Genomic DNA, 13,008 nt, shown 5'->3' with positions numbered 1-13,008 from the left:
GTTGGTTTTAACTTTCATTCAGTGACTTATATTATTGGGAGCCTACTATGTGCTGGGCACCAGGGATACAGCAGTAAATAAGACTGATAGGTCCCTGCTGTGGTGGGATTCATGTTCTGTGGAGGGGAGATGCATAATAAATAAAGATGTGTTTAAAATACCAATAAACACTATGAAGAAATATACAGAACAACAGACTGGCGGTTGACTGGGGACAGAGGTTGACTATTTGGGTAAGGAGACCCAAGAAGGCTTTCTGAAAAGCTTGAGCTGAGACCTAAAAGACAAGAAAGAATCGGCCTTGGAAAATGTAGGGAACAAATGTTATAGGCAGAATAGCAAGCATAAAGGTCTTAAGATGGGAATGAGCTTGGTTTATTAAAGAAAAACAGGCCAGTATAACTGGAGAGTTGTAATTGGTGAATCATATGTAGGCAGCAGAGGTTAGACAAGGGGTTGGAGAAGGTCATAGACAAGGGCCAGATCAGGTAGGATTTGGTGTAAGTCGTGGTAAGGAATTTGAATTTTATTCATAGGGTAATGAGACCTGGAGATGGTAAGAAGAGTTTGGTTTGAGATGTTTGGAAGATAGGACTTACTAATAGGTTAAATTGGAAGATGAGTTAAAGACAGGAATTGGGGTAAGGCTTAGATTTTTGGCCTGAACAATGAAGTGGATGTTAGTGATGTTAATTAGATAAGGAAGACATGGGGGAGGAGCCTCCTGGGAGGCTGGGGAGCAGGAGGCAGGAGTAGAATCAAGAGCTCTGTTTTAGATGCATGGATTTAGGGATTTATATGAGACCTCCGGGTAGAGAGGTTAGTAGGCACAGGGGTACAATCAGGACTATAAATTTGAGGGTCATCTTCAAATAGATGACATGTTTATCACTAGACTCTTCTCACTTACGTGACTAGGAAATATTAAGAGCTCTTTCACCTAATAACAACCTGTGTTTATACCCATGACTTTATTATTCTTCATAATTCTCTTGGCAACAGATGTGGTCTCCCCTGCAATCTGAGTTTCAGTAAGAATTGTTTCTAAGCATTCTTCCCCAGAATTCTCCCCAAACCTCTTACCTCCCTAATCCTATTATTCTTTATTCTCCCAGCCTTGACCAGTCTAAATAGAGATTATGAAAAGCCTCTTACTTTCTTCAGTGTATTAAATGTATATTTTATTATATTGGTTTCATTAACTGTAAATCTCTCAATGGAAATCTGAGAAGCCCTTATTTCTTTAGATGGTAATACACATTGATTTAAGAGATCAGGAATTCTCCAGTTATCTTTATAACAGCACAGTATTAGCAGTTTAAATACTAAGTGAATGTTCTGAGAGGAGATAGATGTTGAAGATTAAAATACATTAAGTCCCAGTGAGGTGAAAAGCCAATTGTTAGTTTCTGCCCGCAAAGATTTGCTTCAGTGAATTGATTTCAGCAGCTGAGATGCTGGTCATTTCATGCAGTCCACCAGAAAAGATGATTTTGGGGGAGGTAGGGTTCAAATTGCCTGGCAATATTTGATTCCTTAAATATGACATATCTCCTCGATTTCCATTGAAGGAGGCTTCTCTTTCTCTGACCCCTGTGGTTTGGGCTTGGTTTCTTTCAGCATGATTTTGAAGTCAGAGGCGATGTTGTCAATGGAAGAAACCATCAAGGCCCAAAGCGAGCAAGAGAATCCCAGGACAGGAAGGTAAAGCCCTCCTCCCCCATGTTGGCAAAAAACCTACCCACCCCTCTGCATTCCTGCCCACTTCGTGGAGATGGTCTCACTCATCTTGTAAGGGGCCTTACAAGATGGCCTCTTACACTGCTAGAATACCAAGTAGGTGCATTCATATAGGTTTTTTTAGTTCTTCCAGCCCAACAAAGTAAATAAGTGCAGTCATTCCTCAGTACCCTTGGGGGATTGGTACCAGGACCCCCTGCAGATACCAAAATCCAAGGATGCTCAGGTCCCTTTTATAAAATGGTATAGCATTTGAATGTAACATCCTCCCATATACTTTAAATCAACTCTAGATTACTTCTAAGACCTAGTACAGTATAAATGCTATGTAAATAGTTGCCAAAAAGCAGATTCAAGTTTTGCTTTTTGGAACTTTCCGGAAGAAAATTTTTTTTTTCAAATATTTTCCATTGGCAGTTTTTTTTTTCCAAATATTTTCCACTGGCAGTTTAGTTGAATTTGCGGATGCGGAACTTGTTGGATACAGTAGGCCAGTGGGCCAACTCTATTATCCGATTTATGAATGAGGGAGCTTAGAGGTTTAGAGAAGTTATATAATTTGGGTTTCATTCTAGGGTGCAAATCTTAGCTGATAAATGGCAGAGCTGGGATTTGAGACAGATGTGAATCTAAAACCTTTGCTCTTTCTACTTCACGGTGGTGTCTTTCTCTACAGCAGTGTTGTAAGTGCTATGAGGTGATGTACCCAGGCTGTCTGTGGAAGCACAGAAGAGAAAGTGATTGATAATCAATAGCTGACATCTGTGTAATATTCACTATATCCAGGGACTGCTCCAAACACTCGACCCTATCTTAACTAATTAACAATTTTACAGCAACCCTGGGAAGCGTGTACTATAATTATGCCTATTTTATAGATGAGAAAATTAAGGCTCAAAGAGGTTGAGTAAATTGCCCGAGCTCACACAGCTAGTTGTGAACCCAACTAGAAGCTGAACCCAACTAGAACTAGTCTGCCTCCAGAATCTGAGCTCTTAATGACAATACCATAGTTTCCTGGCACATTATAGAAGTTTTCACACAGGGGAAAAATTGATTATTCTAACAACTTTACAAATGAAAGACTAGAGGCCCAGGAAGATTCAGTGACTTTCTTCCCAGATCATACTGTAGCAGATGATGTAGCCAAAATTATGTCGTTCTCTCAAGGAGAAATCCAGGCAAGATTTCACACCAGCCTGTCAGGCCTGAGCTGGCTGCTCTTGGGTCACTGACTGAGTGCTTACGCTCCTGGTCTGCATTTCTTCCTTTTTCAAGTGTGTACGTCGTGGTAAGGGCATGTCAGAACATCCACATACGGAGCACCTCCTGTTCCTTTATAGAACTTGAGAGAGGACCAACAGAGGTGATTTTCTAAGGAAAACTGCTTTGGGAGATGATTACGAATCAAGCCCTGGAGCTCTGAACCCTTGGGGTCAGCCCACCCTCACCCTCTGAGCCTATCAAGTAACTTCCAGATGCTAAGAAAAGCTGCTGGCCCTGTTTCTCCTTCTGCCTGCACCTAGGGGAGCTCTGTGTGAGCCAGTCATATGTTTTATTCCACTGGATATAAGGCAGAATCAGCACCAGATTCTTCCCTCCTTGAAAGGAAATTCCAGCATTTGGAGTTTTGCCCTGCATTTGGGGTGGCAACTGTGGAACGTGCCTGGTCAAAGTAGTGTCATTCTGAAGACACCACGTGTCACTGTAGTGTTTTCTTGTGGAAGAGAAATGTATTTGTAGAGGTGAAACTTCAAATTTCTAATCTCATAACTAGACATCCTCATCAGTGAGTGTCAGCCTGGATGTAAAAATTCCTAATCTTGGGCTTCCCTGGTGGCACAGTGGTTAAGAATCTGCTTGCCAGTGCAGGGGACATGGGTTCAAGCCCTGGTCCGGGAAGATCCCACATGCTGTGGAGCAACTAAGCCCGTGCGCCACAACTACTGAGCCTGAGCTCTAGAGTCTACAAGCCACGACTACTGAGCCCACCTGCCACAACTACGGTAGCCCGCATGCCTAGAGCCCATGCCCTGCAACAAGAGAAGCCACCGCAATGAGAAGCCCGCGCACCACAACGAAGAGTAGCCCCCGCTCTCTGCAACCAGAGAAAGCCCGCCTGCAGCAACGAAGACTGAACGCAGCCAAATAAATAATAAATTTTTTAAAAAATTCCTAATCTTTCGTACTTTTTGTGTCAACATTTGGCTCCAGCTGGCCACCTGGGGAGAACTTTTAGCATTATGAGCATCTAGGTCCTGCCAACAGGTTGGAGATGCAGTTTATTCATACAGATAGTGAGAATGGCTCAGATGGAGGCTGTGACTTACAACAGAAACAGACTTGTCCTGCTGTCTGTCCTTGTTCCTCTGACTGAGATTGAAATGGGGTGGTCGGGGGGGAGTGGGCATTTCCTAAAAGGCCATCATGTGTTTTTAGCTTCCTGATTTTTCTCTATCCCAGTCTCTCTTATTTGAAGGGAGGTGAGTTCTAGGCCTAGACAATTTTCATTTTAATGGAATGGGGAGAAAGAAAGAGGGTCAAGAGAACAAAGGTTACCTAAATGGTATGTATCCAGCCAACTGACACAAATTTAGATTTGTTCTTTGAAATGATAGCCAAGTCCTTCCCTAAGAATTTGTGCCAAAGCATGTGTAAGAATTTGCCTGTCCAACAGAGTAGCCACCAGCCACAAAGCAGTTTACATTGTAATTAACTAAAATTAAATAAAACAGGAAGTTTAGTTCCTCACTCACCCTAACCACATTTCAAGTGCTCATTAGCCACATGTGACTCATGGCCACCTTATTAAAGCAAATATAGAATATTTCCACCAAAACAGAAAGTTCTTTTGGACAGTCTGTTGAGCACTGTAAGCGGAAGAGGTACCTGCAAGGTGCAGTGTGATCTGTGTCTCCTGGAAATTAGGCAGTAAGCTCAGTGAGGAGAGGCAGAACCAGGCTTCCCTTCTAGACTAAAAACGACTTAGGGTGCTGAAGGAACAAGGGCCATTCGTAGAGCAGTGTGAAGGCAGGAACAGATGTTCTGGGACCAGGAGAAAAGGAACAGGTACACATAAAATAAACAGAGACCTCTCTGCCAGTTAGGGTCAGGGTTAGTATTGATGTATATATCAAATCTGGATAAACATCAAACTTCAGCTGATAGTTTGAATCTCTTGCCATCCAAGCCTTTTATTAAACATAAAGGAGGACGAATTTTTTTCTTCTTGTCTCTAACGAGAAGTAAAATTACCTGCAGAGGTCATCAGGAAAGAGCCTGGACCTGATTGGTGGCAAGGTGGGATGCCCAGCCCTTGAATGACAAAGAATGACTACAGAGTAGATCAAATACATACACACATGAAAAAAGTCTAAAATCCATCAGTGTTTTGGACATTGGGCTGATTGTCTCTGGGAAGTAGCAGCAGAAATTATCAGGTGGTAAAGAAAAGGAAAGTTCTTATGATATCGCTTATATGTAGAATCGTAAAAAAAAGGGGGGGGGGAGTACAAATGAACTTATTTACAAAACAGAAGTAGTCACAGATGTAGAAAACAAACTTATGGTTACCAGGGGGTAAGTCGGGGGAAGGATAAATTGGGAAATTGGGACTGACATATATACACTACTATATATAAAATAGACAACTAATAAGAACCTGCTGTATAGCCCAGGGAACTCTACTCAATACTCTGTAATGGCCTATATGGGAAAAGAATCTTAAAAAAGAGTGGATATATGTAAATGTATAACTGATTTGCTTTGCTGTACACCTGAAACTAACACAACACTGTAAATCAACTATAATCCAATAAAAATTTTAAAATTTTTTTAAAAAAAGGAAAGTTCTTCATTTTTGAGTCTCTATATTGCTTTTTATAAAAACCCATATCTTTTATAACTAATGTTTCTTTTTCTCCACCCCTTTGTCCCTCTCTTCTCCCAGATCTTCAAGGGCTTAGAAATCTGTTGCTATGGACCCTTTACCAATATGCCCACAGGTAAGAGACTGGGAGAACTGCCGAATCCAGCACCAGCCTTTCCCCTACGTCATCATCTTAATGGGGGTTCCCTCATATGGGTGAGATATTCCAGAGGTTATTCTATTTCTCTACCACTCATCAGACAAAACTGCACCAAAATATTAGCCCATGGCAAAAAAACTAGCCCTGTGCCCCTTCTCAAGAGCTAGAAGGCAGTGAAGAGTTAGGATCTAGGACACAATATGTTCTGTGCTCAGTGGGATAGAGCTGCTCTTACTGCCCTTTGGTCTAAGAAAGGGGGGAAATAATAAGTTAGAGAGAAGATACCTTTTGGGTTTGTAAATGTCAAGAAAGAATTCTGCTTCTCCTAAACCATCTTCATTTGATACAGAGATGAAAGCACAACAGCTGCATAAGCCCTGTGGGCCTGGGGCCCCACATAGGCCCAGAGCAGAGGAAGACTCTTGATGAACATTTTCTAATTAAATTTGACACTGTGATGTTATGTTGAGGAGTGCTATGTGGCTCAGCTCGGAAGTTGTGAGGCGCTGAGGCCCTGGGGTGTGTCTAGATTTGGTTCGTTCTTTTCCAAACAAAGGCTACCCACCTTTGCCTCTGTACCCACTTCTGCCCCCAGGATCAGGTCCTCTTACTCCCCCGAAGTCTGGTCAGGGACAGATGAGTGGCAGCAAGAGAACCTGGCAAAGTAATTTTGCTTCTGTCTTCTTTATTGGTTATTGATTGGGTGTTCACGATATTTCCAAGTGCCACTCAAAGCTTTCTCAGGGTTTTTGTACTTTGGTACAATGAAAACGAGGGTCTCTAGCAGCTATCATTTTGGAGGTGAGTTAACTGACCTCGGTTCACTCAGCCAAACAGGAGCACCTCAGCAATCCTCAGAAATGGGCTGATGGTAAAGAGAACCCAGAGGTGACCAAGAGCCACCCAGTGGTCAGTTCTGCTTTTCCAGGTCCAAGTGGAACATCTCTAAGATCTCTTCTGATTTTTTCAAGTGATTTGATTCCAGCTCAGCATATAGCCTTTCCCCACTGATGGGCTGAGTCTCTGTCCAGGATGACTTGTATTTTTTCTTGACTGAATCAATTATCTTCCCATCTCTTGACATTTACAGTAATTACCACCAAGTATGGTGCTGTCAGTGGCTGTGATTATCAATTACCAACACAGAATTAGGCAAGGAAGGAGGGATGGCGGGTAGGTATTTTTTCAGAGTGTCTTAGCCAGCAGTTCAGCAAATTAATGGAAATGAGATCCTTGATTTTTTTTTTCTTTCTTTCCAAGTGTTTCCTTTGACTTTCAGACCTTATCTACCAAGTGGCCTTATGGGGACTGATAACCAAAGTAGGTAGCATATCCGTAGCAAATTGACTTAGAATTTGTAGTTTAAGGCCTTTCCGTCCCTTTGGAGCAGAGAAACAGGGACTGTCCCACTGAGAAGTCTTGCTGTAAGCCTTCATCCAGAGGAGTGTGGGGTAGGGAGCCCAGTTAAATATGTAGATCACTGTGGTGATTTTAGGTCTAAATGTCTTATTTAGATCAACTAGAGTGGATGGTGCATCTGTGTGGGGCTTCTGTGGTGAAGGAGCCCTCATCATTCACCCTCAGCCAGGTAAGTGTTTGGTGCCCTGTCGGGGGAGGACACAATATTCTGTCCTGAGGTTAAGCAAGGCAGCACCTTTCAGTCCCTATGAAACCCCCAGTGTAGCCTTAGAAGCCTCACTTCACCCTGACCCTTCTCTGACCACGTACCTGTGCCAGAAGACTCCATCTGTAAGGGATAAGTAAGGACTTGAGAGCTACAAGTATTAAACAGACGCAGGGAAGGCTCTTTCCCTCTGACCCTTCCTTTTTGACATGTGCCCTTCCCCCTCCTTCGTGTGGTTGCCCCCAGAGTAGTCTGCTTCAGCAAACTATCAAGAAATGGTGAAGTGACTGTCGCAAAAGTCCTGCTCTGATACCCTCAATGCTGTTTCCTTTCTGGGGGTGCAGGGTACTCAACCAATTGTGGTTGTGCAGCCGGATGCCTGGACAGAGGGCGGTGGCTTCCATGGTGAGTCTTGCTGTAAGCCTTCATCCAGAGGAGTATGGGGTAGAGGGCCCAGGTTAAGTGTGCAGATTACTGTGGTGATTTTAGGTCTAAATGTCCTGTTTAGATCAACTGGAGTGGATGGTGCACCTGTGTGGGGCTCCGGAAGGCCATAGGCATGTACCTGCATCATATGGGGTGGGAAGAGTTTGATTCAACACAGGTCACCCAGTGCTTGATTAACATAGTTCTCAGCACATTCTAGGTGCTCAATAAATACTTGTTGAATGAACGAATGAATGGCTAAAATGTCCTTTTAAAACTTTTTTGTTGTTTGTTTACTTTGCATTATAAAAGTAGTGCATGAACTGTTTCCACGGGGGTGGGGGGGTGCTTAAATATGAAAATTCATCACATAAAATATAAATGAGCACAAACACAACAAAATAATCCCAGCAATCCCACCACTTGGAGATGATCACCAGAAAATTCTTCCAGGCCTGGCTGTGTACGTATGTACACACATATATTTTATACAGATGTGATCATGCTCATCATACTGTTTTGCTTTTTCACTTAAGATATGGCAAACATGTTTCCACGTCATTAAATTGCAATGCTGTTTTGCTCTCTCTGGTGACTTTTCCTTTAACAGATTGGAGCTTATGTTAATAAAGTTGCCAGAAGCTGTAGGCTTTCACCAGCAGTCAGTCCTCAGGCTTTTGAGTAAGGTTCTATGTCCTGAAGCACTGCTGAAGATCAGTGACATTGCTCCTGCCTAAGTCACTCTTAAGAACTCATCCAACCAGTTGCCCCGAGTAGATTGACTAGAGTCTGGTCTGGGGAAATGTGAACTGACACTAATCTCTGCCTGTGTTCTCTGTCCCCAGTCATCGGGCAGATGTGTGAAGCACCTGTGGTGACCCGAGAGTGGGTATTGGACAGCGTAGCCCTCTACCAGTGCCAGGAGCTGGACACCTACCTGATACCCCAGGTCCCCCAGAGCTGCTGCTGATTCCAGCCAGCCATGTATATAGGGGATAGGGCCTGTCTCTGCAGGACCTCAGGAATGAGCTTAAGAAATGACCTTTTTCCAGGCCCAGGGAAAGGCCTCTTCAGTCCTTCCACAGCCCCAATTCCTAAATATTTTATGTACATCAGCCTGAAAAGAACTTCTGGCTCTGCAAGGGTCCCTTAAAGATTTTCTGCTTCAAGTCTCCCTTTGAAATCTGCCATGAGCACAAAATTGTGGTAATTTTTCACCTGAAAAGAATTTAAAACCATTTAAACCCCACCAATTGAGCAAGATGCTGATTCATTATTTATCAGCCTTATTCCTCGTCCTGGGGCTGTCGGCTTCGAGCTGGAGGCACAGAGTGGTTGGTCTCAGGAGAATAGCTGGTTTCCCTAAATTTGTTTCTCAAAACCCTTGTGTTCTTGAAGTCCAGGAGTCAGATCCTTCAATGGAAGGTGAGTACTTGGGGATCTGTGCCGTGACTTAAAATCAGAACAGTCCTTGGACAGCTCTCAAGTGTTGGAGTGGAGCATTGGGGAGGAAATCCAGAGGCGGTAATGGATATAATATGAAATTTGAGGGTTAATTAGAGGAGAGGGGAGTCTTGCTGACCCTGATCTCCAAAAGTCTGGGCTATAGTTGCTGGGTTTCTAAAGAATTTCTTAGCACTGATGTGCTCTGAAACAGCAGAATCTTTTCAAGAACTCTGGTGTCCAAAGGGAATCTTCTGATTCCCCATTAGTGACAAATAAAATGTTTATTGTTGTAGCTCTGATATGTAACCCATTCCTCTTGAAATATAAGATCTCTCATATGAATATTTCATGTCTGTAAGATGACGGATCCCACCAAGAAAGGAGCTGTTTGCTTTCCTTGAGGTAATTTTTTTCCCTTTGCTCCCTATTGCTGAACTGTACAGATTCATAAATAATTTTGTTTGCTGAAGGAAGAGAAAGTGTTTTTCATAAACTCATTATCCAGGACTGTTTATAGCTGTTGGAAGGACTAGGTCTTCCTTAGCCCCCCAGTGTGTGCGGGCAGTAAAGACTTGATTGTACAAAATATGTTTTGTAAATGTGCTTTTCACCTGCAAATAAACTTGGTAGCAAACACTTCCACCAAGTATGACTGTTCTGAAGGCTCACACCTGCAGACTTTCTCAGAGCCTTTTCTCACTGTACTTTCATCTCCTCATCTGTAAAACGGGGATAATAATAGTACCTACCTCCTAGGGTTATCAAGGGGACTTCAAAACCTTATTATATTTGTTTTCTATTGCTGCCATAACAAATTGTCACAAATCTAGTGGCTTAAAACTACACCCATTTATTATCTCACAGTTCTGTAGGTCAGAAGTCCAAGTTGACTCAACTGGTTTCTTTGTTTCGGGTCTCATAAGACCAAAATCAAGGTGCCAGCAGGGCAGGGCTGTGTTCCTTCTTGGAGGCCCTGGGGATGAATCTGTTTCCAAGCTCATTTCATGTTGTCCGAATTGTTCCTTGCACTCCTCGGACTAAGCTCTCTGTTTCCTTGCTGGCTGTTGGCCAGAGGTCATCCTTAGCTTCTAGAGGCCACCCACATTCTGGACTCATGACCCCGTACCTCCATCTTCAAGGCCAGCAATGGCTGATCAAATCCGTCTCACTTTTGGAATCTCTCTGACTTCCCCTTCTGCCTCATCTCTCTAACTCCTGCCAAAGAAATTTCTGTTTTTAAGGGCTCAAGTGGTGAGATTGTGCCCACCAGGTAATCCAGGGTGATCTCCCTATCATAAGGTCCAGAACCATAATTACAGTTGCAAAGTCCCTTCACAGCATTACCTAGCTTAGCGTTTGATTGAATAACGCTGGGGCCAGAAATCTAGGGAGGACATCTTTGGAATTCTGACAACCACTCCTGTTTAACATGCTTAATCCACTGATAACAGTCTGTATCATCTTTTGTTGGTCTTTACTCTGTTCAGAGATTGGAATTCTCTTTGAGGCAAAGAGGATGAAATCCTTGCACAATTCAATACTGCCTTATTTGTAAGGAGGGTGGTGGGTAGGTGAGGGGAGAAGTAGAGAAAATGGAACTAACTGCCATTATTACATTTTTATCTCATTTAGTCTTCATCACAGCTCTGTGAAGTGGCTATTTGTCACCTCATTTGAAGAATAGGAACTGGAAATATAGGATTTTGCTCAGAGTTTGCACAGCTAATAAATGACAACGCGAAGATCCAAACCCATGCCCTTTCCATCCCATCATTCAGCTTTCCACCTGCATCAGTCACTGACCCCAGGTCAGAAGGCACTGGTTCAAGCCTCAAGGGAATTTGGGGAGAGGAGCGGACTGGGAGGGGAACTAGCACTCTCTGGCTTTGTGGCCTGTGGTGGGAGGTGGTGGAAAGTTCCTGCCTCCAAGCGGCAGCTCTCCCTGGGAAAGCAGCCCTGGGCAAGGGGATTTACAGGCTTGGATCACGGCTACTTGTTTTGTCCACTCCCATCCAGCTTCCCAGCTTAGGGTTTCTTATCTTTCAGCTGTCAGGACCTGCCAGTTCAGCCTTGCCCACGGGGTGACCTCTCTCGGGGTGACCTCTCTCAGGGTGACCTCTCTTGGTGTGACCTCTCTCGGGGTGACCTCTCTCGGGGTGACCTCTCTCGGGCCCACGCCAGCTTCCTGTCCACCTGGCAGGGAGTCCATAAAGGCAGGCAAGAAGCAAGTGCTTCCCAGTCTTCGGTCAAAAATGTCTCATTTCCAGTAACAAGCCATGGCTCACTGGACCCTGGGGGTAAGCTAGGCCTCATCCTGCTGCCCCCATCACTGATGGGTTAATAGAAAAAGCAGCATCTATGTAGTACATCCTGCCTTCCCAGGAATCCTGGGTGAAAGCAGAGACAACTAAGACACATTTAGAAGTTTTCTGTAATTGTCTCTCAAGGTCTCCCAACAAATGTCCACCCAGTCTGTTTTTCCAGCTCTGCATAACCTCTCCCGGAAGTCAGCTTCTGGCCCTGGCCTCAGGGTGCTTGGCAGAGCTTAAGAGCCTTATCTGAAGATGGAGTAAAGCTACCTGCTTTTTTGACCTCTGGCTTTAAGATATCCTCCCACTTTTCCATCCCACAGTCTTCAGCGCATTCTGGGCACAGCTGCATTTTGGGAACTAGTTCCTGTACTGCCTTTATCTCATTTCACGAAATGAACTTCTGCAAAGAGGCTGGAAAGAAGGAGAAGAGGAGGGATTATCATGCAGGCGCAGGGAGGGGGGCCTAGAGAAGAGCTCATAGATTATCTCCCTCCCAAAAAATGCAACCAGGATCATCCACAAAGTATCGGCTCAGAAACATGCAGGGGAAGAAGAAAGGAATCAGTGTAGGGGGGTTGGAGCGGAAGGAGCCAGGCTGCCCAGAGTGTATCCTGTGAAGGCTGCGAGGAGCAGATAAGGGCAGCCCCAGAGGCAGGCAGTGAGGAGAGCAGGGCAGGGTGAGGGGGAACTGCAGATCTACCCGCAGAACCTGAGAGAGAATGGGGCTCACTGGCCAGGGACTGTGGGAGCTTGCTTATCAAGGGCTGTAAAATGGCTGAGCCAGAGGCCCCTGTACCGTATTTCAGGGATGCCTAGCTCCCTCCAACAGGCTTTAAATCTGCCCATACCAAGGAGAAAATTAAAGAAACGGATCTGGGCAAATAGAAAATTAAGGAGAACTGTGGAGAGCAGGGACTGGGGAGGTGCAGGAGGAAGCAGATCCTGAAATGAGTCTCAACGATCAGGAAAATCTAAGTAATGGTTTGAGGGGCTGGAAGAAATGGAAAACAGGAGAGACTCCCTGCACGTTATGGGGGCCAGCAAACAAGAGCTCTGGAGACCTAGTTTCAGGGACCCAGAATGATAAGGCAGCTTAACATGCAGGTTAGGACAGTGATTCTCAAACCATGGTCCCCTGATGGGGAATGGGGCAGGGGGTGGGGGGTGGGGCAGGCAAAACCTGTTAGATATGCAGATTCCAGGTCCTCACTCCAGACCTACTGAATCACAACTAGGGGAAGAGCCCATCAGTCTGTGATTCTGAAGCAAGCTCAGGTTTGAGAACCACTGGCTTAGTGTAAGGGGCTGCTAATTGGTATAAAATGTTACCTACGGTCTATTCTTTTGTCTCTAGGAAGATCTTGGGCCTGTTAAGGAAAACTAAGTTTCCCATGCTGGTGAGTGGTTCTTATCTACAAAGTTGTAGCAGCTA

General features: G+C 44.3%; 1 protein-coding gene across 11 annotated transcripts in view; it reads left to right on the top strand.

Annotated features, from left to right (window-relative positions):
* The window catches only part of BRCA1 (BRCA1 DNA repair associated), a 60,274-nt gene extending 50,381 nt beyond the window's left edge, over nucleotides 1–9,893 (top strand). For 9 of the 11 annotated variants that reach the window (XM_068529738.1, XM_068529747.1, XM_068529746.1 and 6 more), the window contains exons 19-23: nucleotides 1,621–1,704; nucleotides 5,690–5,744; nucleotides 7,283–7,356; nucleotides 7,737–7,797; nucleotides 8,664–9,893. In XM_068529738.1, coding sequence (XP_068385839.1) covers nucleotides 1,621–1,704; nucleotides 5,690–5,744; nucleotides 7,283–7,356; nucleotides 7,737–7,797; nucleotides 8,664–8,788 — 399 coding nt within the window. In that variant the 3' untranslated portion in view covers nucleotides 8,789–9,893. Of the gene's footprint in view, nucleotides 1–1,620; nucleotides 1,705–3,018; nucleotides 3,875–5,689; nucleotides 5,745–7,282; nucleotides 7,357–7,736; nucleotides 7,798–7,881; nucleotides 7,994–8,663 lie in introns of those variants that run through there. The other 2 variants (XM_068529742.1, XM_068529743.1) reach the window with 2 other exon arrangements.
* The last annotated feature ends 3,115 nt before the right edge of the window (nucleotides 9,894–13,008 follow it).

The sequence above is a fragment of the Eschrichtius robustus genome, chromosome 20, assembly GCF_028021215.1.
Source record: "Eschrichtius robustus isolate mEscRob2 chromosome 20, mEscRob2.pri, whole genome shotgun sequence".
NCBI lineage: Eukaryota > Metazoa > Chordata > Mammalia > Artiodactyla > Eschrichtiidae > Eschrichtius > Eschrichtius robustus.
Note: the sequence above shows the minus strand (reverse complement) of the source record. Positions and strands in the feature narration are given on the sequence as shown.